General features: G+C 41.8%; 1 protein-coding gene across 1 annotated transcript; it reads left to right on the top strand.

The window, feature by feature from the left end:
• The first annotated feature begins 2,977 nt into the window (after positions 1–2,977).
• Positions 2,978–18,035, top strand: LOC139723400 (uncharacterized). The gene is made up of 5 exons (XM_071634648.1): positions 2,978–3,516; positions 8,252–8,451; positions 9,666–10,653; positions 12,013–12,207; positions 13,992–18,035. The coding sequence occupies exons 1-5, from the start codon at positions 3,072–3,074 to the stop codon at positions 16,832–16,834; spliced, it is 4,671 nt and encodes a 1,556-aa protein (XP_071490749.1). The 5' UTR covers positions 2,978–3,071; the 3' UTR covers positions 16,835–18,035.
• Positions 18,036–21,159: the final 3,124 nt, after the last annotated feature.

Here is a 21,159-nt window from a genome sequence, read left to right as displayed (position 1 = left end):
ACGCAGGGGAGAGGAGAACGTCCAGCGCAAGCATCGTCTCAAGCGTCTGTGCTACAAATCTGAAGCTCCCTATTGAGATTTGGTTCTTGTGGTCTTGCTACTAATGTTGGTGGAACAACTCTAAATGTTTTTTCTTTTCTGTATGTTGTTGCGAATGACCGTGACTAATCACATGTCAATACTTTCTCTTATGTCTTTTGATACAGAGCTCCTTCTAGACTTGCACTGTTTGTAGAAGACGTGATACACTAAACGACACAAGGGGGGCCCCACGAAACCCTGCATCCTTCGGACGTTGGTCCCACGGAAGGGCCATGCATTCCCTCACTGAGTAAGTCTTGTTGATGGGGGTCGTGGTTTGTGTAAAAAAAACGCCGTGTCACACTTGTCACAGAACACCACACTACACAATGCTACACCAAACCGTACCACGCCACACTGTGCTACACCGCACTGCATCGCACAACACCAAACATCACCACATGACACCACACAGTGTTACACCTTAAAACACCTGATCAGGTCAGATTGCACTACACCAGACGAGACATCATAAGATTTAAAGGACAAGTCCACCTTCATATACATGTGGATTGAGTGAATGCAACAGTATTAGTAGGGCACATCAATGAAAGTTTGGAGAAAATCGGATAATCCGTTCAAAAGTTATGAGTTTTTAAAATATCCGTGCAGTTACTGCTGCATGAGGAGACTACTACAATGTATGATGTCACATGCGTACAACGATATAAGGAAAAGAAAAAGAGAATTTCACAAAACTTTGCTTTTTGAATAAAGTGCACATTTCTTCGACTTGTTACTGACATATGTTATAGGGTAATATTATTCCCCTTGCCTTCTGAAAGAGAGAAGTCGAGTATTCTTTTGTTATATGCGAGAAAAGTGAAAATATGTTGAATTTTCTATATACTTTCTTTATATCGTTGTACACATGTGACATCACCAGGTATAGTAGTCTTCTCATCCAGCAGTGACTATTAAAGCACAAACTTAAAAAATTCATAACTTTTGAACGGATTATCCGATTTTCCCGAAACTTTCATTGATGTGCCCTACTAATGTTGTTGCATTCACTCAATCCACATGTCTATGAAGGTGAACTTGTCCTTTAATGTCTTACAAGAAGGCAGACATTCTGTTCAATGGGGACTGATACATTGAGGGTAACATTACTTCTCCTGACTTGTGAGAGATGTAAGGCAAGTACTTTTTCATTATGTTGAAAAAAATTGAAATACACTGTATGTTGAACTCTCTTTTGATATATTTTCTTTGTTCTCATTGTTCTGCTATGACATCAAAAATTGTTTTGCATGTAGTCTTATTATCTAGCAGTGGCAGTAACGAAATGTAAAAGATTTTCCTGACTTGCGAAAGAGGTAAGGCAAGTGCTTTTTCATTATGCTGAAAAAAATTGAAATACACTGTATGTTGAACTCTCTTTTGATATATTTTCTTTGTTCTCATTGTTCTGCTATGACATCAAAAATTGTTTTGCATGTAGTCTTATGTATTATCCAGCAGTGGCAGTAGGGCTAAAGATTCATAACTTTCGAATGGATTGTCTGATTTTCCTCAAACTTCACTTTATGTGTTCAAGTATGATATTTACAAGTGTATATATTTACTCAATCTGCATATGTACATATGTTTTGGTTTCATTCCCCTTAATGTTTTGAGTATACTGTTCGACTTCGATTATCCGACCTCCTTTTATCTGGAAGTCTCTATTATCCGGACACGTTCACGCAATGAAGGACTTTTTTTTTCATCCAAAAATTGAGAAAAAACAGTGACTTTAAAATCAATGTTTCTCAATATCTAATGAGGTAAAACATGTATGATTTTCACATAAAGTATATATATTACTTTATTTTTGTGAAGAAGGGACTACAATTTGTGCGCAGGCTAGCATAGATTACACCACCGTTGCAGGGTACGCTACCTGTGTAGCTGCCAGTGCGCTGGGACGGCAGCTTGGACGGCAGCTACATGTATTGTGTCTCCCATATCCGGCCAATTCGCTTATCCGGATGAGCGCCGGTCCCGACATGGCCGGATAATCGAGGTCGAACTGTACTATAATGAATTCTGGGCCATCTGTAATGTCTTGCACGTACCATTTGTGGCACAAGCTTTTATTATATGTTCCGTAGGTTGGGACTGCTTGGGTGATTTCTCCCCGATAGGCTAATTTTCACTAAACTGAGAATCATCGCTGTGGGCTGGACAGATCAGTGGGGTTGATGGGGGAGGCTGGAGGGAACTGGGGTGGATGGAAGAGGCTCAGCTCCACCCTCAGAAGCACCGTTTACATCTTCCTACTTTTTGCAGAGCTGTTTTAAAAGTTGGAATATTCCACCTCCCCAATTTGAAACTCTTGGAAGAGCTGCCCATGGGGGGGGGGGGGGGGAGAAGACATGTAAAGGGATCGTAGAATATATTGCTGGTTTGAATAAAGACAATTCTCTAAATATCTAACCCTGATATTTCCCAGCATTAAAACGTATGTGATACTTGAAGAGATGGATGCATTCACTCTTGGAAATGTTTTCTTCTTCCTTTTGTTTAAATTCTCTTGACACTTCAGATCAATATGGATTATTAATACTCAATAAAATCTTGAAAGTTGAAGGGTTAGAAGACTTTTTTTTTTAATGATACCACCACTGCATTTATAGTAATGCTTTACACGTATCCATCTAACAGTTTGAAGGAGTTGTTAGCTTGTCATAGCATTAGGAAAACATTATGCTGCATATGTTTGTTAAACAAAAAAGCTTCATGTTATAACTACATTTGTCTTTGGAGCTGGATATATCTCTTTTACTTTGAAACTGTTGTAACATCTTGTGTCTATTGTGATTTTCTGGCAGGTACTTAAATGGCTGTATACTTCATGCTGACGCTAGGTGTAGGTGATGCCACATGGATCGTAAATAGGACAAAACTTAGTTGATCAGAGACACTGGACACTGGAAGTGAAGAAGAGAGGAACGAGATCAAAAATTTCAGCGTGGAAGAGAACCACCAAAGGAAAAGAGAGAGAAATGTCCGAAGAACTGACCAAGCTGGCCAAACTGGCCAACAGCGCGGCCGGCGACAGCGACCTTGACCTCAAGCTGAACACGTCGCTGGCCTCGCCCAAGATGCGCGCCCTGCACCTCAAGGACGAGATCGCCCCGCTTGGGCCGCCCGCGGCCGTCGGCATGAAGCACGACGACAAGGCGGGCATCAAAGGGATGGAGCTGGGCAAGAATGCCGGAGGTGTGGGCGTGGGCGGGGGCGTGGTGCCCGGAAACCCCGCCCACCTGAGGATGGACCCCATGAAGGGGGGCGACAAGATACCTGGCGTCGATGGAGGAGTGGGCGTGGGGCTCAAAAAGGAGGACGACCTGGACTCGGTCTTCTTCAAGGATGGCACCGGGATGACCCAACTGGGCCCCATGAACATGAACAATCAGATGATGACAAACGGGCCACAAGATGATAAATGTAAGACCCCGCAACACGCACATACACACATACATCTCATTTATTTAGTGAGTCAAATTTTTCGCAAATTGGGACTTTCTGACAGTTTTGGGAGTGGTTAAATTTGCGATCGTGGAGTGCGGTACTAAACAGAAGAAAGTATGCGTGCACGTCACTTACATGTCAGAATCGGAGTTGAGATTTTCACGTTTTTAAATTCGCGAATACCACATGATTCGTGAAATTCGCAATAGTTTAAACCACGCGAAATATTTGGCATATAGAGTAATCCACTCCCCATTCGATTTGATGGATTCTGCTTGTACAGTTCTACGATTATTCAGTGTGCCTCATTTTTCATAAGTGAGGACTTAGCAAGAATTTTGTGAGTATTTGAAGTTGGGGATTGTGGAGTAAATTAATAAATGGAAAAATGTAAGCATGCATGTTGCATTCATGCCAGGATCAGAGTTAATATTTTCTTCTGTTATTAAATTTGTAAATAGCATCTTACGCACAAATTCCCCCCCAAACCCCCCCCCCCCCCCAAAAAAAAAAAAAAAAAAAAAAACAACAAAAACAACAACAACAACAACAACAACAACAACAACAACAACAACAACAAAAACCTACAAAATATGTAAAGTAGTAGATGTTTCAATATATACATACAAATATAGGCCTGGGCAATAACACACCCACTCACCATTGAAAGAAAAATAATCATTGATTTGTTCCCCCCCCCCCCCCAAAGAAAAAAAAATCAAATTAATCAAATTAAGAATCAAAGGAGAGATTGGAATTTTCTCTACAACTTTGCTCACTGGATGTCCAGCATAAACATTTCTTTAAAAAGTCACATAGATTTGAAAAAAAAGATGTTTTCCCAAAGAGTGCCTGTGTTGCAGTATCAGGATAGTGTGGTACTTGGGAGTTTCACACTGTGATGCGTAAAGAGTTAAACGTTTGTTGCCCTTGCCCAAATATCAATTTGAAAAATTAGGAGAAACCAATTTGTGTTAAACCCTATACAAGTAGTGAATGTACTGTAAAATGAGGAATGTTCGCATGCATTTTTGCGAGAGCCAAAATTCGCGAAATTAAAATGCGCATGAAAGTTCTTGTCTACACTATACACATTGAATGTTAGAGGCAACTCAAAAAAATTTCATTCAAAAATATTGCGTTTTACAGTATATCCCCCCAAAAAGCAAAAAAAAAAAGCAAAAAAAAAGCAAAACTAGAACCGGAATTTGTCAACACTGACAAATTAGGTGATCCGATCTCTTCCAAAATCAATGATTTGAGTCCTGATCCAAATATTCATGACCATACAGGTTTCATCTGTGTTGACGGGACATTGGCCGTGTGATGTTTGGATTCTCATTTAGAAAAGGGAGTGAGACCTGCCATCTTTGGTACCGAATTCCGTATACACTAACGGAAATACAGAATGAAGTATATTTGACCTTTGACCTCACTTTGCACACCCAAGATGGCGTCTAAGCAAAAAGTGATTATTTTATGAAATGATTCTTGTAACATGGTCTTTGCATGTGCAAAATATGGGAAAGATAGGACATGTATTCACGAAGATACAGGATGAAACATTTATGACCTTTGACCCTAATTTACATACCCAAGATGGTGTCCGATCAAGTAGTTGTTATTTTATGAAATAATTTACGTGACATGTACTAAACATGTGCAAAATATGGGATTGATAGCCATTGTTGTTGTTCATCTATTGCACAGAAAGTAGTAGAAAGAAAGTAAAATAAAGAAAAAATTATGTTATTTTATAGAAATTTGAAGGAGAAGCATAAAAAGATCAGAAAAAAGATAAAGTAAGGAAAGGGAGATTAAGATTAACTGAAGAAAAAGAAGAAAAAAAGTGTTTAAAAAATTAAAAAAAATATTGGCAGGGGTGAGCCTCGAACCAGGGACCTTAGGATTACGAGTCGGATGCGCTACGCAATGACCCATTTCATTCTCCATAGGCCCTGTGTATTAAGCAAAATGACGCTGCATCCAAGCCTCGTGCCATTTTCAACCAAGTTTTTCGACGTGATGCCGACATCGTATGAAAAAATAGAGGGCACACTTACGATAGCCCAAAGTCTCAGCTACAACATATTAAAATCTGGGAGAAATTCACCGAAGCATAAGTGAGCTAGTGCTCGAAAAAGAGAGTCGTGTCAATTTTCACTGCCAGAAAAACTGCTCTCCCATAGAGATAACACGTAAACTGGTTAAATTCGACAATATTACTTTCAATCCATTTTTACGAGGTGATGCCGTCATCCAATCAAAATGTTGTAATTATATTAATGAAAGATCATTTAATAAGCTACAACATACTGAAATTTGGGTGTAAATTGGCAAAGGACTAGTGAGATACGCTCGAGTAAACTTGAAATTTGATGACGTCATTTTGAAAATTTACTTTTTTTACTTTATTAAGAAATTTGATATCTTTTAATCATGTTGCCAGCATCGTCAACCCATGAAATAACATGTCCAACTCATCAGCTTTTAAAATATGTAAAGAAAATGGGGGGTTACCATCCATCCTGACGAGTAAAATCGGATTTAAAATTGGCGTTTTTTGGGCATCGTTGCACTGTATATTGCCATTGACGCGCGCGCGGAATTTCAACTTTGACGGGCCCGTATGACGTCATATTGAGTCGGATTGACTTGAAACTTGGTAGAAATATTCCTTGACATTTTAGGCATCCGATAAGTGTAAAAAAACGGGAAATTTCCATTGCATATGAGCTGTGTGTGCGAATATGTGCGCGCGCGTACGCGTCCGTCCAATTTTTTCAATTTTTGAAAAAATGCTCTAAATGGTCTGAAACGTGTGCAAAAATTTTTTTTAGCTCGATTGGAGCATACAAACATTTCAACGCGCGCGTAGGCGCACGTTTCAACAATGCGATGAATTTTGAAAACATGAGTAGAATTCCCTTGAATTGAAATTTACGTGACGTAAATTTCATTGAAAAATTCCATTCCATTAATGAGATACGATTGAAAATGTGTTTTCATATAATGACGTCATAGTGACGTCACGGTTGACTGATCACTACGATTTTACTTGACCCGTCGTCTTTGGGACATGATACATATATGGTATAATTTTGACATTGATAGGAAGTGGACTTTCTGAGCTAACCTCTGCACAACTTTTGTCCAGAAATAAAGAAGAAGAATAAAGAATCCGTACTGATACAGAAGGTGATCCGAGAGGATTCTCGGATCACCTAAAAAGACACACACTATTAACCCTGAAATCGTTTAGGCATCTGCGTAATAAAATGTGATATGATAACAACTAGAATTGTCATTGATTGACAAAATGCCCTTCATCATTGATTTGATATGTAATACCTGGGGATGTATTAGGGATCAGAACCACCACAGGCTATCGGGTGGACGCTCACTGGTCTCGTGGATGTATGACGCCTGTCTAGCAATCACAAGGTCATTCTTCGAGTCAAACCTGAGCAATAAACCCATGTATGCCCTTGATGTTTATCGTAGCTCTTATTAAAACACTGAATAAGCATTGTTTATTCACATCGATGAAGGGCAGTTTGCCAATCAGTAGCAATAAAAACAACTCTGTGCAAGTAATAATTTAGTGCTGTCATGTTGAGGCCTGATAGCATGTAGAATCCATCTAGGTATACTGAATAGATTCTCCTGAATAATCTAAACATTTCGTGATGTATGTACAGTCTGACCTCAATTATCAGACCCTCTCTTATACACACAGTTCTGTTATCCGTACACCTCTGAGCAGTAAAGGGGAAAATATAAGTGATCTCAGATACAATTAACACTTGTACAAAACTTGGAATTTATCGATGATATTCCCTCTAGAAACATGTGGTGCGAATTTTTTTTTTTCAATGTGGTTTATTGTGCAAATATAAAAAAAGATAGAATTACAATACAGCAGCTCGAAGGCTGATACTGTTGCTTTACATTAGACTCATAAAAAAGAAATGAAAATGACACTGATAGTATAAGCATACGTGAAAAAAAAACATACACATCAGACCTGAGCATCAAAAAATGGGATAGGTGAGAGTATTGCACAACAGGTAAGGAGATATTTACGTGTATAGAGAATAACAAATATGGCAAGATGGAGAAAAGCGGACAAGGAAGTAAAAATGTAGAAATGGGTAAATAATAACAATGCCCAAAAGCATGAGAACTAAAAGTAAAAAATGTGATATCGACACAACATCAAGCAGAAATACATATAAGTTATCATACCAAGTCCGTAAATCATTAAAGAAAAGGAGGATAGGAAAGGGAAATAAATTCAAATAGTGGAAAAAAGGAGACGGAATTTTGATATAAAATTGAGGGGGGAACCTAAAAATTATTACCTGTTGACTTATACAAATTTCAATACTATTCAAAACGTAAAAAATACATCATTATTACATCATTATACATTTTAAGTGAAAAGTTTCAGTTTCATGACTGTGATTTTAGAGTAAGCCAGCATAAATTACACCACTGCTGCAGTATACACTGACTGTACGTATACTGTACGTACTACTCGGCTAGAAGCCTACTCATAGTCATATACATGATTACATAAACATAATTTCTCCCATATCTGGCTAATAGTGTATATGAGCAGGTGTTGGTCCCTACATGGCCGGATAACAGAGGTTACTGTTTTGACACACCTATCTCCCGCTGCCTTTCTCTTTCTCCGTTACCACAGCGATGAACATGCTCCACCGGCAAATCAGTGGCTACCCTCACCCACCAAACTACACCCTGCCGGACCAGCAGCACGTGTACACCTTCTCCACCCTGCTGGCCAACCGAGCGGCCCAGGCCGTCTACACGGGCCAGACCGACTCCATCCTGGCCTACCACAGAGCCCAGTCCTGCAAGCGGAAGTTCCTGGACCCCGAGGAGGTCTGTCTGTTACTAAACAAATACAAAAATGAATTAAAAGTCCTGGTTTGTCACCATAATGACAGGAATGTCAATTTACACCATTGCTCCTTCAATTGAAAGGGTCGTATAGTTTTGGTTGAGACCAAACTTTGGGTTTCTAACATTTCTGGTGAGATAATGAGAAATTTCTTCTGAAATATGAAAGAGTATGTAATTCCAAGAGGAATTCAACATTTATTTGATGAAAATTGGTTTTGAAATGGCTGAAATATCCAAAATAAAGCAATCCTCAGAAAAGGTGGGACCCATTTTCTTTTACGATCGCTTTGTGTTTGGATGTCTCAGCCGTTTAAAAACAAATTTTCATCATTGCAATTGATTGACAAATTGCCCTACATCGACGTAAATAAGCACTGAATTGATCAGTGTTTTAGTAGTAGACATGATAAAAAATGGGCGTACATACTTGAGCATGATTTTTATTTCTTTTTTAATCATGGCTACTACTAAAACACTGATCAATTCAGTGCTTATTTACGTCAATGTAGGGCAATTTGTCAATCAGTCGCAATGAAAACTTCTCTTAACGGAAGAATTTCATGAATTTGAAGATTTTCATCAAAAAAACTTTGAATTCCTCTGAGATTAGTATGATGTGTACTATTTCATAAGTGGTTTCTTGGTGTCGTGCAAAAAGTATAAAGCCCAATCCTCACATCCACCAATACTATACCTTCCTTTTAATGTTGTCATTAGTCCTGCTATAGGGATAGTAGTCTTACATTAACCCGTGAAAGATGAGTTCCGAGAATACTCAGACAGGTGTCTATGGGAAATGCGTGTTATAGCAAAGTCAGTCCGTCCTCAACAGGTTAAGAGGAAAGATGCCAGAATTTCCCACCGAGATATGAACTGTTTGTACAAAATAGACACACACACACACTCACACATTCACATACGTATTCAAAGAAAGCTATTGATTGTATGACATGGACTTACATGTCGTAGGCTGAGAATGAGCAGGGCGTCAAGTTGCCTTGAACACTATGGGTTTAGTGGCAACTTAACATCCATCTCATTCTTACGCGACTATGTGTGTACATAGGTATATGAAGGCAACACATTTTGATGTATGAAATGACTTGATTCTTTTTTTTTCTGTAGGACTGTAAATTATCACAGTTGTTGCTCTTTTAGTTGTAACCTTATATTTCAATTTGTCCTCCATGTAGGATACTGGCGCTGCTCCAAATCACGCGGGAAATGCAAACACGGGGCCAGGTACACCCCAGCAGAACAGTACGTCACAATCAGTGGATGGGACTACGGGCCAGACTGCCAACGGCCAAAATGGAAAGCCCAACAGCGTGGATGGGAAGGCGATGGACAACATGAAAGGGAAGAATCCTAGCACTCCGCAGAGCGTCCCTGAAAACACAGAGAATACTGAGAACTCTCGCAAGACGCCTCTGGAGAGTAGTGCGCCGACAGGTGGGACAACCAAGGGGAACAAGAAGCGCAAGCGGCCGAATTCAACGTCGCAGCCGCTGCAAGCGAACTTACAGGGTGGACCCGGCGGGCCCATGCAGCAAGGCATGCCGCCGAGCGGGCCCAGCTTTGGGCCGTACGGGCCGGGCCCCTATCGTCCGGGGTTCCCGCCGCAGAACATGCCCATGCGGCCGCCCATGTCGCAGGCCCAGTTCCACAACCAGCCTGCCACCACGGAGACAGAGAACCTCGACCCCAGCGCGCTGTGGGAGAACCCACCGACGAGCAAAAAGACAATGACGACCACCATGGCACCGTCCTACCCGCCAGACATGTCCCCCATGCGGATGGCCTCCCCGAACCCCGCCATGCGCACGGCCATGCGCTCGCCGAACCCCGCCCTCATGATGGCCAACGAGCCCATGGGCCCTGGCGGTGTGACCCAGCAGCCCCAGGGACCGCGCCCGTTTATGAGCCCCTCACACCCGTCCCAGTCCCTCCCAGCCTCCCCCGTCAACCCTTACGACCTGCCCAACTACAAGCCGCCCCAGCAGATCGACAACCCGACCCCGGAGCAGCTGCGGCATCGGCAGGAGAGACTTAGGACCCTCAAGGAGATGCAGAGGCTGCTCTTCCCCGAGGACCAGCAGAGTATGTCGCCCTCTCCTGGCAGGATGATGTCACCCACCGGCATGCCTCCCCCTCCCCAGGACCCCATGGGACAACCTCAAGGTATGGTGACCAAACAGCAGCCCAAATAATATAATAATAATAATGAACATTTATATCGCACTTAATACACAGTTTCTAAGCGCCTTACATATATCATAATTATACCAAAACATAATATTATATTCAACATAACTACAAAACTCTACAATAATTTACATTACATAATATACTTCAGCAATAATCAAATACTAGAATTAGCATACTTTGATAGGCACACACAAAAAAGAAGAAAACATGACATACGCATGTAAAAAAACACATGACATCATAGTAACTTCAACTTCAAACAAGAAGAATGGAAGTAAAATAATAAACCGAACAGATTTTCCATATAATATAGCTTTTCCATGCAGGACAAAAAGTATCAAGTGATTATCAGTGATAAAGAATGAGTGACCTAACAGCACAATATACACACATGCCACAAAAAAGAAGCCAGTTTTTTCATAGTATAACATTACTTGTTCCATGCAGAAAAAAAAGAAAAGTGTTCAAGTGAATGTCACTGATAAGGATATGGTGACTTAAAAGCACAGCAATGCACAAAGAAAAAAAAAGAAGAGATTTTCCATGTCATGTAGCTTATTCCGTACAGGAATTTACTGTAGTTTGATCAAACCTTGATTATGTGCATAGCATATTAAAGGGGCTCACTATTAAACTTTTTGAGCACAACTGTACGTGTGTTTGAGGATCCCCATAAGGTATTGTGTACAGCTTTATCACTGATTTCTATGTAAGTACACACAGCCAAAGAATCTATACTGGAGTTAACTCATGCTGATGAGCGTATACTTTGATGCACATGTACACGCTGATGGGCGCGATTCGTGGCTTTCAAATGTACCCTTGTGGCGAGCGAATGAAGATCAGTTCAATCGTGCCACCCCTGATTCCGCATGTACCAGGTCTTCAGTCATCATGATTGTCAGAAATCTCCCTGTCGCTACAAATTCCTATCGATACACTTGAGTGTTAGTGGTATTGCCCATTTTTCATTGAAATATTTGTGAGGCGCACAAAGGAAAATTACTTTTAACCATCTCAAGATGTACATTGTTTCAGTGATATAGAGTTTGTGGTCAGTGATGTCTTTTAAAGTGAAGGCTCTATTGTGCAGAGACACTGACTATCACATTTTTGCCATATTTTCTGCAAAGCCGTGCTGCAGTTTTTATGGGTATCTCACTTGTACCCCCCAGATTGTATTACTACACGTGCATAAAGCAGGAAAAGTATGAATATAGTTTGCTGCTTAATGGCAAAAATACATGTATTCCTCTTCGTCCCTCAGAATACTACAATGCTATTCACAAGGTTATCATCGCTGATTATGTCCTGTAATTTCGTTCCTTGCAGGCATGATGTCGCCGGGAGCCAACCCCATGATGCGGCCCATGGGCCCCAGCGGGCCGATGATGGGGCCCGGCGGGCCCGGCCAGCACCCCATGATGCACCAGGGCATGGGGCCGGGCATGCACCCCCGGATGCCTGCCCAGGAGGGCCTGAGGGGAGTCAGCCCCGAGCAGCAGCGGATGATGCTGCCACACTCGGGTAAGAAGACACAGTTTCGGGAAATCATTTTAATTCATTCTGGCTTTCTTTTAATTTCTCCAAGAAAACCAAAGCTTAAAAAAAGAGGTCAATTTGGTTAAAGCAGCTATATTAGTAGAACAGATCATTAAAAATCGTTAGGAAAATTGGACAATTGATTAAACACTAAAAACAGTTATGAATTTTTAAATTTTGGTGGCATCTTAGCTGGATAAGGAGACTACAGCACTTTGTTATATCATTATGGCCAGCAGTATATAGAATATAAAAAGAAAATTAAACAATTTCTCTTTATTTAGCGTAAGGAAAAAGCATTTGACTTAACTCTGTCAGGAAGCTGGAGAAGTAATTTTGCCCTTGACATATGTCAGTAACAAGTCTATGGAATATGTATTTTTCATTACGAAAAAAGAAAAAAAATTGTTCTTTGTATTGCTGTTCATGATGATGCCATAAAGTAAAGTAATCTAGTCTCTTTATCCGAGGATGACACCGGAACTTCAAAAATTCACAACCTTTGAATCAAGTTTGATTTGAATTGAAAATTTCACCTAAAAGTTGTATGTGTTCTAAGTATAGCTGCTTTCACTCAATCCACATTCATATTTGGGCTTTGGTTTCCATCAAACCAATTCTCCCTGGTTTGTTAGCTCATGGAAGACTTTTGCACCATGTCTAAGTTTACTTCATTGAATAGATGAAAATCACACAAGCAGTGTGGTAGAGATTTTATCATGATAATGACACAGAATGAGTGATTAATCAGTGTTTCAGTAGTCGCCATAATAAAAAGGAATTTTTATCTTGGCTACTACCAAAACACTGATTAAATTAGTGCATACTTACATCAATGTACGGCAAATTTGTCAATCAGTTGCAATAAGTATAAATATGATTAACAAAAGACATTGAAATGCACCTTATCCTGGACTTAGCTGAAGCTGCATATTTCCATGTTGCTAAATGTTCTTAATATAGGACGTTGCAGGGAAACAAGCAAACTATTCTTTGTCTAGTGAAAGGTGCATACCATTGTCTTTTGTTTAATCATATTTGTATTTAACCCCTTGAGGACGAGTCCCGAGAATATTCAGGCAGGTGTCTATTGGAAATGGATGTGATAGCAAAATCAGCCTGTTGTCAATTGGTTAAGCAATGGCTGACACATGAATGTAGTCAGATTATGTCTGACAGTGATTGACAGATTATATCATTGACAGAATCATGGTTAGGATTGTTTTTTTCTTTTAATTGGTATGTTGACAAGATACTACAGAAATATGGTGGTAAAATTATGATAGACTATATGACAAACATTAGATATTCTTGCAGCTATATTCATCATGATCAGGGTATTAGTAATCAATAAAAGTCAACATGCAATTTACATTACGTAGACTCTTCAAGTTTGCTATTGTTAAAGCCTGGTCCCTTGTGTTTCTGGGGTGTTACTCCAGTTGTTCAAAACAATTCAATCCAAGAGTACTGCAATATATTCATGAGTTTGCACTGAGATATTGATTATAAAGGAAAGGGTTGAAAAATTTATGCATGTTTATACTGAAGTGTATTTGCTTGTGAGACATGTCTTTTCACTACAATGGAGGGTCGTGTAGAAAGTCTTGTACAGTGGAGAAGGCTTGAAAAACAGACTGAGAATACCTTTAAAAAAAAAGGTAAAACATTATCATTATTATTTTGAAGTATATTGTAGTAAGATGGTTTGATTTTGTGCGTGATAACTTATTCACTTGGGCGTTCCTGTTGATTGTCTGTTTTTTCAGGCATGATGATTCCCCCTCTTCCGCCTGACTGGGAAAATATGACTCCAGCACAACGTGACTGGTACAAATTACAGCAAGAATTCTACCTCGAAAAGCGGCGCAAGATCATGGAGGAGCACGTCAAGATGCAGGCGCGCATGGGTGAATTCCCGGGACCCATGGGACCTGGCCCTGGTCCCGGCCCGGGACCAATGCGTGGTGATCCCATGATGGGTCCACATCCACCTGGATCCTTTCCACCCGACATGATGGGACTAAATATGGGACCTCCTCCACCCTATCCAGCTGGTCCAGGAGCAATGCCAACGGGGCCTGCAGGGCCTGTCCAGGGGCCCAATGGAATGCAGAGGAGATCGAGCATGTCGGGAGGTATCCCGATGGGACCCGCCGGACCCGGTTCAGGGATGATGCCAGCTGGCGCCGCAGGCGGTGGGCCGGGAATGTCCGGTCAGAACGTGCCCTTCCCGATGTCACCGCGGATGCCGTCGCCACGGACAAGCCGCTCCAACTCGGTGCCGGGACTACAGAGCGGAGCCCAGCAGCCCGTGATGAGTGGGGGACCTGCCAGCATGAATCCAAACAGTATTCCTCCAGGCTCTTCAGCTGTCCAGGGACCGGGATCAGCGCCTGGTCCAGTTAGCTCGGCGAGTGCAGTGCCAATGGCCAACACCATGTCCCCTCACGCGTCAGTGGGTAGCCCAATGAAGCCCGCCTACCGTGCCCCCACTCCGACAGCGTCGAACGTACCCTCCAGCCAGCCACCTCCTTCAAGCAGTGACCCAATCATGAACGTCATGGTGCAAACGCCGGGAAGTGTTGGTGCCGTAGAACAATCCCCGCGACCAAACCAGCCCGGCACCCCCGTAGGAATGGACAATACCGGTGCAGTTTCCGTGTCCATGCAGAATGCACCCTCGCTTAACACACCAAATACCTCGCAGCCCGGTACACCAAACTCTGTTTCAATGAACAGCAAACCGGCTTCAGTTCCTCCTGTCAGTGCCATCACTGGAAATGGTTCACAGAAGGCTACACCTGAACAGACAGTGTCTAAACCTGGTGATCGCTTCGTTCAGAACACTCCTGCCGGCAATGGAAGTGTCCCAGCTGCGTCATCTGCAGGTGTTGGCAATGCTCCTACCCCGACAAGTTCAGCAGCCAGCGTGAGCTCAGCTGCGAGTGCCACACCAGATGCGTCTAAGCCCATGGACGTCCAGTCTCAGCAGCGCCTCGTCAATTTCCCTCCGAGCCAACTGAATCGCGACAAAGCACCAAATTTCCCTCCACGCGGAGAGGACCCGCAGCAATATGCCTCCACCTTCTACCAGAAGGCAGTGAACAAGGAGCCGCAGATGAAGGGCCCCGGGCGGCTGCAGCACTTCGGGTCTCCTCCCATGAACAGCCCCATGAACCCTGACATGCCCACCATCGGCTCACCGTCCAGTGGCATGATGTCTCCCGGTGTCATGATGACATCGCAGCCAGGAATGATGCCTCCAAGCGGCATGGCGCCACAGAGCGGGATGATGTCTCAAGGTATGGATGGTCCTCCACCTCAGGCAGGAATGATCGGGCCTGGGCACAGTCCAAGTGGTCCGGGAATGGGTGGTCCTGTGGTGTCCATGCAGCAGGCCCAGATGGGACAGATGATGAATCCGAGAATGGCTGGGCCATCGCCAAGCATGCAGTCGCAGATGATACCTGGACAGGGGCCCATGATGTCCTCGGCCCGAATGCCCCAGCAGGGTGGGATGATCTCACCACAGAGCAGCATGATGTCCCACAGCATGCCCCACCAGTCGGGTATGATGTCGCCCTCGATGGGCCCTGTGGACATGATTAGCCCCCAACCGGGACCCATGCCTGGACCAATGACCAGGGAGCAGCAGCGGATGATGATGTCACAGTCGCGAATGATGGCAGCTGGTGTGCCCCAAGGCCACCCCATGATGGATGGAGCTGCGGGCCCGATGCCAGGAGGCCCCGGGATGATGCCCCACCCAATGGATCGTGGAGTGATGCAGGGTATGAGCTTTGACCATGGGATGAACCCTGGAATGAATCCAAATATGATGAGGTTTAGTGGACCCCGTGGGATGCCCAATGCAGGCTTCATGGAGGGCGGGATGCCCTCTGGGCCGGGCAGGACTAACATGCCCCACCCGGGGATGATGGGGGGTGGAATGGTGCAGGGTGGCCAGGAAATTAATATGATGGGTATGGAAAGGGGTATGCCTGTAGGGCCAAATATGCCACCATCCTCTAGCGGCCAGACCAACAGTCCCCTGTCCCTGTTACAGAGTAGATTCTCGCCCCCACTGCTGCCGGATGGTAAAGGACCAAAACAAACTCTCCAGTATTTTCCCTCCAATGCAAGTCAGTCGAGCGGACAGGGGCAGTCCGGAAACCCGCATGTGAATCCGGGCCTGCCCTCCGGTCTGGGAAGCAGCCCAGCGCAGGGGCCAAAACAAATTGAGCTTCCGTTCCCAATGGAGATGGTGACAGGCGGCATGAATCCGAGCGCCATGAATCCGAGCGCCATGAATCCGTCGTTCCCGCGCGGTCCCGGGGCGGGTCCGGCCCCTCGCTTGTCTACCATGATGAACCAAGAACTGATGATGTCACAGGGTTATGGAATGGCTCATGGAGCGGGGCCTAGCCCAGGACCAAGGGGCCAAGTTCCTGGCCACAACCCCATGGGCTACATGGGACCTCGAGGCATGCCTGGATATGGGGGCATGAATCCAGGACCAATGGGACCCACTGGACCACCGTACGGGGATCCAAACTTTGGACCCATGGGACCTGATCCCATGGGACCTGGGTTTAGCATGCCAAAGTAAATACAAACAGAAAACAATCTATTCAATGTCTTACAGTGTCAAACCAAATTGTTTTTGTGATGTGTACAGAAAAAGTCTCAGTGCTTTGCAGAGTCAAAGAGGTCATGTGACTTGTCATGTGAGTTTGTCATGTGACCATTCAGGGCAAAAAGCATACAAGAATGCTGATCATGTGACTATAAACTGATGTTGCAGATTTAGATATACACATGTACGTGCTCGATGTGAAGGATACACATCAAGCAATATATAACTTTTTAATGAACTTCTTAATTTATTCAAACTTTCATTCAGATGTCTTGGTTGTCGTATTATTTTGGCTGAGAGTACAAGCGTGAAGTAAACCTTGAAGCACGTGGAATGGGTCATGCAGAGCCTGTTTATGCTTGTGCGACATGCTGTACTGTCAACACCGAATCCGTAGCCCCTTGTGGCACGTCACTGCTCATAGATGGAATTACTTGTAAAATGATGTCATGTTGCACTGGGCATACCCAACAAAATGAGTTCATGCTCTTTGCTCATAGAAGCAAGTTCATGACAAGCATAATATGATGGATGATGTTTGTGACCCACAGTGTTTGTTGAAATGAGAAGGATGAAGATACAGACCATTTACAAAGTGAAGGAAACGGTGATTGTGGTCAGGGGGTGGATAGGAAAGGAAAAGCTATAAGAGAATGGAATGAAAAGCCCGAAAATGGAAGTAAAATGAACTGAGAAAGTATTACTTTGAAGAAAAGAAAACCAGTCTCTAAGCTTGGCGACACACCTGTTTTGCTCTTTTGATTTTCCTTGCTTGTTTTATACTGTCCACTCGTCACATTTGCAGAGCTAGCGTTGTAAGTCTCCCCATAACTTCTGGAGGCTCCCTTCTCCGTATACGTCCACACAAATAATGCCAAAGCCCTCCCTAAATCAAGAATTATTTTAGCCTGTTTACATGCCTGTAGCAAGCAAACACAGATGTCTCCCCAAATTGCTCCATAGAATATATCTCCCTTATTTTGATGCGCAAATGGTGGCAGCCCTGCAGTTGGAGTTGGAAAAGTTGTGGTATTGTCTGGAATAAAATGTAGAGGAGATCATGGCCTAGAACAAAGGGAGGACAAAGAAACTCAATGCAAAATCATAAGCACATCTGCAAATAGTTTATTTTTTTGAGAAATCAGTCAATAATAACCCCTTCCCCCCCCCCCAAAAAAAAAAAGAAAGAAAGAAAGAAAGAAAAAAAGAAAGACAGAAAAAACTTCAAACTGAGGTAGTTTTGTGAAAGTTAGTGAATCTAAATGTCATAAATGCTGTCACTACCAACAGATCAGATTATGGGAGAATCTTATAGCAAGGAGCCGGGTCATATGGAAGTGTGGCTAGCTGTATTCTGGGTATAGTGAGGGGGGAAATCGTCACAAATTTCTGGGGGAAAACCTCAGGAGTGGAAATATGTGCCCATCAAATTGTTTGACTACAAATCTGTAACATCATTGCACTTTCATCCATTCCATGCTTATCACTGTAAATCAAGTTTTATTTACCAAGTACTGTTGGGTGACTGATGTGAGGCTACATTTTTTTTGTTTTTGTTTTTTAACCTTAGTGAGTTTATTAAAGGGATGGTACAGTATTGGTAGAGATGAGAATTGGGCTTATAACTTTTTTGTGAGAAACCAAGAAAACACTTTGTGAAATAGTACAGAGCATACCATTTTAAGAGGAATTCAAAGTTCATTTGATGAAAATCGGGTTTGGAATGGCTGAAACATCCAAAAACAAGGTAAAACAAAGTGATCGTAGTAAAAGGTGGGTCCCACATTTTATTAGGATCTCACTGTTTTGATATCTCTGCCATTTCAAAACCAATTTTCATCAAATACACGTTGAATTCCTCATGGAATTTCATGTTTTTCATATTTCATATAAGAGGTTTCTCATTATCTCACCAAAAAAATGTTAGAAACCTGAAGTTAGGTCTCAACCAAAACTATATGATCCCTTTAAGCACAAAGAATGAAGAAAAATAAATCCCAGGTGCCCCTCTGACTAAGAATGTGTATGTAAAGATAGGATGAAGTCAAATTTCTGTCCTGTAGTGCACAGGGTTATTATTCTTCATTAGGTATTGTCCGTGTCATTTGCTGCTTTGCTACTCACCACAGTGTTGTACATTGTACTGTGCAGAACACCACATTGTGCAGGGTGCAAATACCGAGTATACATGTGCCATACATTTCATGCCATTTTTACCTTTGCACATTTTTCGATTCAACTGAAATTCATAGCAGTAACGCCAGACCAAAACATTCTCTCTCTGCAGCACAAATGCAGCGGATATTGTCACTGAGATGAGATAGTGTAAACTTCGCTGGTTTAAATGGGGTAATACATATAATCTCTTGCTCATGAAATGGGAAAATACATATTTCATTGCTATTGAAAACGAAATAATACGTATTTCTGTGTTAATGAAAATGGGAAATAAATATTTCTTTGCTAATGAAAATGGAATAATACATATTTCTTTGCTAATGAAATGGGATAATACATATTTCTTTGCGAATGAAATGGGATAATACATATTTCTGTGCTAATGAAAATGGGAAATAGATATTTCTTTGCTAATGAAAATGGAATAATACATATTTCTTTGCTAATGAAATGGGATAATACATATTTCTTTGCTAATGAAATGGGATAATACATATTTCTGTGCTAATGAAAATGGGAAATAGATATTTCTTTGCTAATGAAATGGGCTGATACATTTTTCTGTGCTAATGAAATGGGATAATACATATTTCTTTGCTAATGAAATGGGGTAATACATATTTCTGTGCTAATGAAAATGGGAAATAAATATTTCTTTGCTAATAAAATGGGCTGATACATTTTTCTTTGCTAATGAAATGGGATAATACATATTTCTTTGCTACTGGAATGGGATAGTACATATTTTGTTTATAATGAAATAGGATAATACATACTTTTGGCTAATGAAATGGGATAACACATATTTCTCATTCTTTTGCTGTGGTTATGGGTCACATATTTAAGTACTTGCAAAACTGTCTGGAAAAAGTCCTGACTTGTCAAAATGATATTCTGCTTGCAATATGAATTGAGGGAGCAACCTGTTGCAACCTTGGTGGTTAAATCCTTTTAAATATTCTGTGACACAGGTAAGGGTGGATAGGTGAACTGATGACTGCAGTTGAATATTTGAATATTTTTGGCTCAATAAAGCTGCGCAAGATGGAATTTGCACAAGCATGGCACCTTAACAAACTATTTACATTGAAGGTTTGTGATCCATCTTTTCCAGAATTCAACGGCCAGTGCTTACAATATGACCTTGAATATTGCCACACCAACTTCTTTGTTAATTATCATAATGATGATGATGATAATAATGATAATAATAATAATAATGATAATGATAATGATAATGATAATGATAATGATAATAATAGTAATAATAATAATAATGATTTTCTTTTATTGGACAAATGTAAATGAATTGAATCTCCCACACAACAGCGATCTCAAGGCCCCTAATGAATGTCAAGTTTATGATCTTGTGGTAATCTTATAGTAGAAAATGAATTTGTAGAGTCCATTTGCTTTTGTTCAAATGTAACATTCGTGTCATGACTTGTAATTCTCAGATTTAGTTCGTGTTGTTGTGTTTTCTTTGTGATGCCACAATGAACTCACAGCTTTCGACATGAAACAAATGGTGGTAAAAGTGGCACGCAGTGGTTTGGAGAGTACCACAGAACGATTGATAGCGGATGAAATAGGGCTGTGTGCTCATGACTCATGTGTGAAATCCTGTGTGATAACATACAATGGTAAAAGAAGTACAGATCCAGCACAGGCAGTGCTGGAATCATGTATGTTTAATCCTTCATGATATTTTTCGCAGAGTGAAGTAGGTACAAAGGCTAAACCTGTGATGGTCAGTCGCGTATGAACCTTGTGTGATTGGCGCTCATAATGATTATACAAATTAATAGTGCATTTTACAGAGGCCATTAGTGAGAATTATTCACCTCTTAACTTTTTGACAGCTAGAAACACATGAGTGCGAAGCAGAGTGTGTTCTTGTACTGTACAAATGTTACGGAGGTTGGATGGTTTTAGTAAAATGCCTCGGCAATTGATGTGCATTATATGTTTTATAAAATGGTGACATGATGTGAATCCCCCAGCAGCCACTCTCGCAAGATTTGCATGCCAGCATCGGCATCAAACTAACTGAACTGAACACAGAACCAATTGCGATTCATTTGCAATTTACGGGAAGTCCATCTGAGTGCAGGCAAGTT

This window comes from Diadema antillarum, unplaced genomic scaffold (genome assembly GCF_040938485.1).
Source record: "Diadema antillarum isolate AM-2024a unplaced genomic scaffold, OU_Dant_1.0 scf00000014, whole genome shotgun sequence".
Classification (NCBI taxonomy): domain Eukaryota; kingdom Metazoa; phylum Echinodermata; class Echinoidea; order Diadematoida; family Diadematidae; genus Diadema; species Diadema antillarum.
The sequence above is the reverse complement of the archived record's forward strand: the minus strand, read 5'-3'. Positions and strand labels throughout refer to the sequence as shown.